This window comes from Passer montanus, unplaced genomic scaffold (genome assembly GCF_014805655.1).
Source record: "Passer montanus isolate IOZ18808 unplaced genomic scaffold, ASM1480565v1 scaffold16, whole genome shotgun sequence".
In the NCBI taxonomy this organism is placed as follows: Eukaryota; Metazoa; Chordata; class Aves; order Passeriformes; family Passeridae; genus Passer; species Passer montanus.
In genome coordinates this window covers 3,940,499-3,950,763 of record NW_024363160.1, presented here as the reverse complement: position 1 = coordinate 3,950,763, position 10,265 = coordinate 3,940,499, and the positions used below count along the sequence as shown (strand labels likewise).

The 10,265-nt window shown below is 42.9% G+C and overlaps 1 protein-coding gene across 1 annotated transcript; it reads right to left on the bottom strand.

Annotated features, from left to right (window-relative positions):
* Window positions 1–12: 12 nt before the first annotated feature.
* Window positions 13–9,589, bottom strand: SBSPON (somatomedin B and thrombospondin type 1 domain containing). Its single transcript, XM_039702770.1, has 5 exons — window positions 9,193–9,589; window positions 2,896–3,090; window positions 2,251–2,341; window positions 1,208–1,384; window positions 13–547 (listed from the first exon to the last, which is right to left on the bottom strand). The coding sequence occupies exons 1-5, from the start codon at window positions 9,587–9,589 to the stop codon at window positions 430–432; spliced, it is 978 nt and encodes a 325-aa protein (XP_039558704.1). The 3' UTR covers window positions 13–429.
* Between the last annotated feature and the right edge of the window lie 676 nt (window positions 9,590–10,265).

Sequence of the window (10,265 nt, the reverse complement as noted above, 5' to 3'; positions counted from 1 at the left end):
AACTGAAATCAGTTTTAGCTTTCAAAAACTTGATTTTTATTCACCCTTGCTCTTAAATGTTGACAGTGACTATTCTCAGACTTGAAAATATTTGGCTGGTGCACTACTGAGTAGGAACATTGCCTGGAGATGGGGCTAGGGCCAGTAAAGCTGGAGAACTTAAGGAAAGCAACTACTACGGTTAGAAACATTAGCTCTTTAATTAGAAATGAGAAACATGGTAACATGCTTCTACTGTTCTAATACAGAGGTCAGTCTTAGCATTTTGCATTAAGGCAGAGAGAATTTCCTGAAATGATTCTGACAAAGTCCTGACTCATTTAAAATTTGTTAAGGCTCCAGAAAATGCAGCAGAAATATATAGGTTTCTTGGCATTGGTGTTAATTTTCTTAGTCTTTTTGTTGCAATTTTAAAGGTCTTTTAAACTTTTATGTAAAAATAAAACTATGCACCAGGGGACAGGAACAGTGTTCCAGTTGCCGGATCTTCTTCCAGGTTCCTTGGCACTGAGAGTTGCCAATTGCTTCCCAGTGTAAGATTTTATCTCTGAAATGAAACAATAAATATGAAATTAGAAGAGTAAAAGCTGTGTATTTAGTGTTACTGGATTGTGTTGTATAAAATGTTAGAAGATTGGATTTGTTTAATCATGTAAGACTTTATTAAACTCATCTAGCTCTTAAAATGCTTTCTGGAGCAGACATTATATTCCGAAGTAGAATATCCAGAATGGTGGGTTGAGTAGCTGGTTGTACAGGTATTAAGTAGTATGCATATTAATAAATGTATGGATCAAATAAAAATCAGTTCTGAATAATAAATATCTACTTTCACAATTACTTTTCTAAAAACCAGGTATATATGCTTGAGGGGAGTACCAATCCACCACTGTTAAATCTGCAATCAGATTTGGACTATGGCAGGAAATTCCCTTTCCAAGTGAAAGTGCCCACAGCTATAAAAAGTCCTCTTCCACTACACAAATTCCACCACTTCTTCACAATAGTGAATAAAGCATTAAACTCTTATACTGAAATGACTTCCCAATTTTATCTAGGTTTTAAAAGCAATTTCTGTGACAAATAAATGGATAAAACCTTCTGAGCTCTACAAATGATTTGAGCTATTCCATCTTTTAGATACATTAAATGCAGCTTTTAACGAGATCTTGAGAAGTTTAAACTCCTGTGCTGGGTTCTGGTTTACCCATGTGCGTTGTGGCCATCTCCGGAGCAGCGCCGCGTGGCCGTGCTCATGGCTGGTGGCTGGCAGGTGACACACACGGTGTGTCCCTCGCGCAGGTACTGCATCCAGCGCGCGAACGGACGTGTCTCCAAAGCACAGTGCGGGGAAAGAGACTCCGTCCTGAACTCCACGCAGTATCTGCTCAGAAGGGAAAGAAACAAATTATGAGATAAAGCATGAGCTAAGTAGGCACTTTGAATGGATTTACATATTGTAAGGGTGGTGTTTGTGAAATGCAAGTTAGACATCATCGTTGCTAACAAATCTCCTGACCTTAACCCAATCAGTGGATTCTTAAAAACATTATGCAAACTGTTTCTCATTCTATGCCCCAGTCCAGTGGTTTTTGTATAATCTCACTTTCTGGTAGCATTCTGTATTATGCACTTTCTGGTAGCATTCTGTATTATTAAATTATTTTGAAAATTATTTTGAAAAACAGATCTCAGTAACCCATATTTTTTCTTCTATGCTGCTGGAAAAAATGGAAAAGAGACTAAGAATATCAATGAGTTTTATTGTTCTAGGAAAAATAGCACAGGACAAAACATTATGAGCATTACAGACCCAGTAACAGCCTAATTTAAACTTCATTACCATCTCTACTGGTAACTAAACAAAATTCTTAGTGCTTGTGTCAAACAGTTTAAAAAAAAAAAGGTATCTTGAGACCAATCCCATTCAGCAATCCCATTCAGCCCACATTTTTCAGAGACCTACATCTAATTTCTCAGACTTAGGATACATTCAGCTTTGTTTTAGCATTGTTTACTGCTGGCTTTCAAAAGCAGCTATCATCAGATCTGCCATGATCCCAATGTCTAATTCAGGACAATTAGTAAGTAATAAACAACATCTAGAACATGCAAAGAAACTGCGGGAGAGAAAACCAGTACAAGCTATAGCTTATTGTTTAATTATTGCAAATTTAATTACAATTTTCTCTGTAGACAGCTGTTTTCTACTGAACAAGATGACCTACATACATATGATAAATAGATTACCCTGCTGCTTCTTTGTCTGAAGGCTGGAGGGAAGATGCTGCTCGTCTTTTTCTTTCTTTACCATATTCAGAGGTAGTTATGAAAGCAGGGACTGAGGAAAAAAACAGTTATGGTAGAACAGCAAGGCACAGCTGAGTCATATTTCAATTACTGTAACAGTGGGTGATGAATCAGGAGCTTGTGGATGGCAGTGCTGGCTCACTTTATTGAAAAAGTGATAAAATGTTGGCAAAATTGGACCTCAACCCCACTTCCTACAGCTAAGCTCTCTTTATTCAGAAAAAAAAATTAATAATGCATGCCATCTAGCCAGTGAGGAAATAGGATGTAGTGGAATCCCACAAGGAGTACTGTTTCCTGTTTCATACTGAATTTGTGTTCTAACTTCATACAGAGATAACTTGATACTTAGATCCAACTGAAGGAATACACACAGCTTATTTGTTTGCTTAACAGAAATTAAGAAAAGTCAGATTAGAAAAAAAAATATTGAATAAAAACCAATATGACAGTAGAAAGTTCTAAATTATAATTTTAACCAGCAAACTGCAGATAGTTGTTTGGTTTTTTGCTACTCATTGACAGTAAAATTTATGTTGGCTGTGATGGAGACAATACACAGCAGAGAGATGAAATTGAGAATACCATGTTCATGGCCGCAGTCCTCCCCCTGGTAAGTCAGGTATTCCAGGCAGCCAGCCTTCTCCTCCAGAGCTGGACACGGTTCCCCACCATTTTTAGGTTCCTGTTGTACGTAGCGCCTGCGGACCCGCAGCCCGGGATGGCATTGTTCTGCACAGCCACTCCAATGACTCCACTCCCCCACAACACAGGGAATAGCTGCAAAGCAGGATTAAAACATTATTAGTAGTCAAGACTTCTGGTTTTATCCTAATTGCTATCAAAAGCTTGAGACAATAAGATTATATTGAGGGGCTTTTTGTTTCATTTGGGTTTTTTTACTTTCTCTTTTGTAATTTTTTTTACATGGGTTTGAACGCTCCTCCAGGATTTTGCATACTCAAATTGAAAATTCAAACCTGCCTGCAATGCTTGGCTCCCTATTCCATCCCTTGTTCACAAAGAAACAGCACCTCATCCAAACCTTTCACTACAGCTGTGGGGCTCTTCTGTACCCTCTTCTGAAGCATAAAGCCTCAAAAGAGACCAGCTCATGGATAACCCACACCAGACTGGTCTGGCCTTCCTTGGCAGTTCCTACACCACTAGATTATGTTTAAAGGCTGGAACATTAAGCAGCAGCATGCTTGATTCCCTTCAGATCATTTTCTAACTCCTTTTTCCTCAACACTGAACTGTGTTCACTGCCACAGCTTTGTTTCCATGTTTTAACAGAGATCCTGCTCGTTTCCAGCTACAGAACAGCCCGCTGGATATTTGAATTTCAGTTCTCATGGATCACAAACTTCCACTGAACTTAGTCAAAAATTCTGGGGAAAATACCTTTTTTTTTAAGTAAACTTTGAATCATAAGACACTGCATTTCCCTCAGACAGGGAAGAAAAGGTTTTGTGGTTTTGTTTTCATTCCAAACTTTGAATCATAAGACACTGCATTTCCCTCAGACAGGGAAGAAAAGATTTTGTGAACAGAAAACAAAAACAGGTGATAGATACATTATTCCTGAGTGAGAAGCTATATAACACAGAAGTCTTCAGTTTATTTTTCCATTAAACAATATGCAACTGTAAAGAATACACAGCCATTTTACATCTCCATGAAACTGCTTTCCTCAGCCTCATCTCCAGGAACACCAAGTCCCTGTTTTTGAAAACTGTATAACCTAAAAAATTTCCCTAGCAGTTAGAAAGAATACTACAGCTTTTCAAAGCTTCACTGCAGGCTGAGCCCTGAGAGGTTGGATTAAGGTGATCTCTGGATGCTCACTGGTGGAACAAACACTACCCCTCCACCTGGGACCTTCAAATCTCCACAGCCGTGGCAGGAGGAGCCATGAAAGAGCAGATAAGAAAAATGTCTCACACATGGGTATCCATCAAGTGGAAGAATTCTCTGAGGATAAGCAATAATTTCCTTACATGAGTCATCCTCAGTTTGTGGCCTACAAGGACATTTAATCTGACTGGTGATCCATTCCCAGTAGCTTTTTTTCCTGGAGGTCACCTGGTAGGTGCTCCAGGTTAGAGAATGGTATAAAACACACATTGTCATCAATGGGTGAACTATCTTAAACTGGTTCTGGATTGTTTTGGGCCATGCTTCTCATTATTTAGTTAAATAAAACTTCATTTCCCAGGTGTACTATTTCTCATTAGCTTGTAGTGGAACACATCACATGCTTTCAAATTTTTTTCCGCATTTCCGGATTACAATTTAAATCCCCAAGAAGCTTTACAGCTTAACCACTGTTACATCCTTTATCAGTGTTGCAGGAAAGTGATGGGACAAAACTGGACTTTCAGGAAAATATTTTATGCTCTCTGGGATTCTACCAGTACAAAACATTGGGAAGAAAGAGTAGAATGTGATAACCTCTCTGGGGTTTGTGACTCTTCTCATAAAACATATAAATTGCAGTGTTTGCTCTGTCATTACATCTCTAATTTCTTGGACTACTACCAATATCATAAAGCAGATAAAACCTCTGAAAGAGACTACTTGGCAGATGTCCTTACCATTTTACTAAAATTCCCTTCCTCTGTTCTCACTGTGCTGTGCACCAGCTGTTCTGACCAAACTCACCCACTTTTGAGTGCCCTGACTCAGGGTACACCAGGTGTATTGTGGCTGAGGATGCTGCATCCCACACCCTAAAGAATTCCATTGAAACAGAACCACAGGGCTGCCCCGGGTATTGGGCCACCAGCTGTCCATCCTGCTCAACAATTAGTATTCTCTGGTGTTTTCTTCTGCTTACTGATAAACATGTTCCCAGACAGCTCCTGAGTACAATTTGTAGAACAGTGCTGGACAATCACAGAAAAAGCCCCCTTTGCCACATGCAGACACCTGACACTGCACTACAAGGCACTGCCCTCAGACACATCCAGCACTCCAAAGTAATGACACAACCCCTGTGGCTGTGAAGGCACCACACTGACATGCTGCAGTACAGCCCTCAGACTGTTTGGTCCGAGAACTGTGAACTAGAAAACCAGTGATAGTAAAAATGTCTCAGACCCCACCATGGGATAGCCAGGACAAATGCTAAATGCAGTACGGACCTCACAGCCCTTGCCACCTGGCTATAGGGTCCAAACAGAGTCCTTGAGTCCACCAGACTTTATGGTACAAGCACAGACTTCAACGCCTGATCACACATCTTAGTTCTACCCAAGTATCCAAAGGACATTGAGTGTCTATCTAGCCTGTTTCCTCATCTATTGTTTCTCTTCCAACCTGGCTGCATGAATGACCCGCATAAATAAGAACTTCCACAGAACTTTAATCCCATATTAGCACCCTGATATGCAGATAACATCAAGTCTAACATCAAATTTTCCACTAAGAAAACTCCCAAAGGGACTGAGTAAGTGCATAACAAATAAAGCGATGACTTCATGTCTTACTGGAATCAAACCAAGCTGACAGTTAAATATTGGTCATCTGCAGAAATACATGGTAATTTTATGGTTATCAAGATTTAGAATAAGAAGGATGAATTGCCCTAGTCATGTGGAAAAATAAGAATATTGGGTTGCTAGAATGGAATTTAGGCAGTGGGATAATAATGTCCCTCTTGCAGTCAGTACCCAAAAACCATTAAGGGACAGTAGATTGATTTTGTGCCTTGTTGGAAAGATGTCAAATTCCTCAGCATGACAGAGACTGGGTCCATGAGCTGACATAAAAGGAATGGTGCCATCTCTTGACACACAACAAGAAGTATCAGGGACACATAGCGACATCTTTATGGATCCCTCTCTGTGTTGCTATTCACTCAGCTTAGTTAACAAAACGATGTTAAATGATGATTCACTGAAACAATGAGGAGGATGCAAGTCAAAGGAAACTGAAGGAAGGGATTTGTTCGCACGTACCTACCAAAATGTGGAAGCTTTCACAACACTTGAAATTAAAAAAAAAAATAAATAAAATCACAGAAAAATTACATTGCTATCTTAGGAAAGACAGCTCAAGTAGCCAAAACTGGTTTTGTCTTCCATTTGCAGCACTATAAAACACAGATCCTTATTTCTGATTGAAACTCTATTTAATTTTTTCCCATCTCTGGAAAAAGAAAAATGGAAGATTGTAATATGTTCATTGTACATGTACTGTAATATATAAGGATTTCTAGATTTTCTCAGAGTAACCACTTTGATTCAAATGACGAGCTGATTCCTTCCTCAGGCTTTCTCATTGGACAGTAGTTCCTATTTAAAATGCTATGTACAAAAATATACTTTCTTCAAAAATATTCTTCTTTTATTCAAAAATACTCTTCAGTATTAGAACTATAAGATAGTTTACTTAAAAACTGTTGAACTTGGGTTCAGCAGTCCATGAACTTCTGCTGAGCCATCTATTCATAAAGTACCAAACTTACAATGACTTTTAGACATGACAGAATTTAACCCTGCCACTGGCAGCTTTAGGATGTTCATTCTTTCAGTGGGTTTTTTTTGGGTTTTTTTTGGAGCAGTGTTTTTGTATGACTCCTAACATCTCTTGCATCCTAGCATCTCTTAATTACTTACACTTGAGGCACTTTACACTTTCCCCAGAGGATGAAATGTCATTTCTGCAGGTGCTGAAATCATGAGTTGTGAACAGGTTGACAAACAAGCAGCAGCATGAGAACCATTGACCACCTTTCTTCACATTTCTATTTTAAAGTTTTGAACTCTACATTCGAAACAGTGAACTATGCCAGTGAACACCCCTGCTGTCATTAAACACTTTGATTTTAGCAAGACTCAGTGGGGAGACCTCAACATCCAATAGGAACAAAAAAGAGTCTAACATTTTCGGCCACACTTTTGTAAAGTGATACAAACTTCCATTGGAACTATTTAGAATTTCTGTTTATACAGAATATAAATTAATGACTACTTGCCATAGAGTGTATATATGATCATTTGCTTTTAAAAGAACAACTTCTTGTAAATTTAGAATTTGGGATGAGTGAATTCTAGGACCACCTTGCCAGGGCGCCAGAATTGTGCCCTCCCATGCTACACCCACCAATGCAAAATGTGCTGTTCCCTCTGTTTGCATTTGCATTGGTGCTTGCACAACTGGGCAGTGAGGCAGTGAAGGGAGTGAAACCAGGCAGAAACAGGCAAGAGAGAATACAGAAATAGTTCCCTGTGTGTTTAGCTTCCTGAACTGGGAAATTCCAGCTCTGGTGCAGGAGAGGCAGTGAGACAGGGAGGCTCCACTGAGACTCCATCTTCCTGACTGGATCTAGGGCACCCACCACCCACAGAGGGTGCAAGCGTGGTGTGCTTATATTGTAGACATGCAATGCCTTTCAAGGCAATCACCACTGAGCCCGAGACAAAAAATACCATCTTGATAACAGCAGGGCACCATCAGGTGCCAGAAGTCACCCCAGAAGTCATGGTAACGAAAATGCTTAAACTAGAACTTCTGAAGCACAATGTTGAGCTTCTTTTTGAAGGATTTCAGCTCTGTTGTAATGCTAACACAGTGCATGTTTATCAGCTCTCTCCTTTTATGATTGAATATTAAAAATCATCTGATTTACTGAAAAGATGCAACATGCTGTGGCTGCAGGACAAGCATCTTGCCAGCTCTCCCTTTACGGATTTTCCTGAATGAAAGAACAATCTATTTTAAAAATACTAATTTCAAAATCTATCTGACTTTGTGGCAAATTTTTTTTGCCTTCTGTTACTCTGAGGAGATTATTTAGCTGTGGGAGAGCTGACCATGTTTCTTCTAGAGACCTGGGGTCATAGTTCTGCTCTGCTGAGTTCTTCTGTACAGTTTTACATCCCTTAGGATGGGTATACACCATCTGAGAGTTGTTCTCCCCCTTCCCAATCCACATATGTAAGCCAACTTGGGTCCCAAAGCTATGTGGCTATGTCAGCATGGCACTGACCCTGCTAAATACACCCTAATTAGCAGGACTGTGCAGCAGAGGCTCATGACTTTTTGGCTGTAGGCTGGCGTGCATCCAGCCAGCTGGGAAGAGACATTAAACTGACCGAGTACTAGCACTGCACCTGCAAAGCAAGGTCTGTGTCCTGCATCCCAGGCACAGAGAGGTTGGTCAAATTGTGAAGACTGCAAAGGGTAGAAATCCCACAGAAAGAGGCAGCACTGTGAATACCTACAAAGCAGAGCCTCACTTTGGCAGAACTGGGCTACTTTTCCCTTCTTGCCACTGCTCATCGGGAGGCCTGGCAGAGAACCCTCTCACTCATGCTCCTACTCTTATTTTAAAGTCTTTGCCTTCACAGTGAATTCTTGCGGATTCATGCTCCTAGACAAAACCTCACCGTGGGGACTTCCCCAATTATTTCATTTATATCTGTTTGTCAGGATGTGAGGAATCAGCTGAGAGACACAGGCAGTGCAAAATTAATCTCCCTGATGTCTCTGCAATCAGACATCCCCCCTGCAATCAATCTGTGTTTGGGAATTGCCCGACTGAAAAGTAACATAATATTTTAGAGGTAAAATAACTTGAGACTGTCACTGTACTACAGCTGAAACGGAAACCTTTACTCTCTAGTGAGGAAAAAAGTCTCTGTCTCCCTTCCAGAGCCTGGCGCTGCCCCAGCCTGGTGCCCGGGCTGGGAAGGAAGGAATCTGCCCCTCTCGCAGCCCTGAGCCCATGCCCCAGCTCTGAACCCAGGGAAACCCCCATGCCGCGAAGCCCCGGCAGGCAGCTCCGTACCCGGAGCGAGGCCCGGGCCGCGGGGTCCCTCCCGCCGGCCGCCCTGCCCCGCGCCCCCTCACCAGGGCCGGGGCGGACGCACCTACCCGGGCACGCCTGGCCGTGGTCGTGGCAGCAGTCCCCGGCTCGTCGGCAGCCTCCGTCGCAGTAGCAGGTCCCGTAGCCACCTCCCTCCCTCCATCCCTCGCCGACGCAGGCGGCATCCCGGCCCTGGCAGCACTTTCCCTGGCAGCTGCCCCCGGCCCCGCTCCCGGCCCACAGCAGCCCCAGCCACAGCGCTCCCGACAGCGCCGTGCCGCCCACCCTGCCCTGCCCTGCCCTGCCCTGCCCGGTCGGGCAGCGGCACAGCTGCCGCGGGTACGTGTCCCCGGGGGTGTCCTGCCCGGTGGTGGGTGTTTCCCGCGGGGTCCGCATGGCAGGACAGCTGGCGATGTCCCACACAGCGATGTTCTGTGTCAGGCTGTCCTGCACAGCAGGAGCCATGTCCCACACTGCAGGGACTTACACGGTGATGACCTTCAGTGTCCTCCTCATTGCAGTTTAAGTGACGACCCTTACAGCAATGCCCCCCATCAGCAGTGTCCCACACTCCAGTGAACCCCCACAGCAGTGTCTCACCTGGGGATGTCCCTCCCACAGAGCCATGTCCTTCCTGCACATGCAGCGATGAGCCACAGTGCAATGTCCTTCACAGCGGTGTCGCACAGCCATGTCCTGCACAGGACCGATGGGCACGGCAATGTGCCAGCCAGCAGTGTCCTGCCCAGCTGTGAACGGCCCAGCCACACCTGTGCAGCGGTGACTCACATCTCAGGGACCCACAAAACTGCTCCAGGGCGTCCCCAGCCATGTCCACACAGCCCCGTGGGTGGGAACGACCTGGTGCCACTAGCCATGGTTTATTGGCACAGGCACTTGCTCATTTCAGGGCATGTCCCACACAGCGTTTGCGTGTGTTACATTTCTAATTTTCGAGTTTTTTGTTTTGTTTTGTTTTGTTGTTTTTTTTTTTAATCAGTTTTCAGAACAAACAAAAGAAGCTGTACTTGCAGGTGCACAAGAAAAGCAAGGTGGATTCCCAAGTAACTTCTTAGTAAGAAGAGTTTGGATTCTGGTTTTCAGTTCACTTCAGTGTTAAGAGGTTTTCAGGATTAATGGA

Excerpts from the sequence above, each read along its gene's own strand:
- SBSPON (XM_039702770.1), bottom strand. The coding sequence starts at position 9,589 with ATGGCTCCTGCTGTGCAGGACAGCCTGACACAGAACATCGCTGTGTGG. Across the intron at positions 3,091-9,192 it reads CCACGGCCAGGCGTGCCCGG|CTATTCCCTGTGTTGTGGGG; the intron begins GTAGGTGCGTCC and ends CCTGCTTTGCAG. Across the intron at positions 1,385-2,250 it reads TCAGACAAAGAAGCAGCAGG|ATACTGCGTGGAGTTCAGGA; the intron begins GTAATCTATTTA and ends CCTTCTGAGCAG.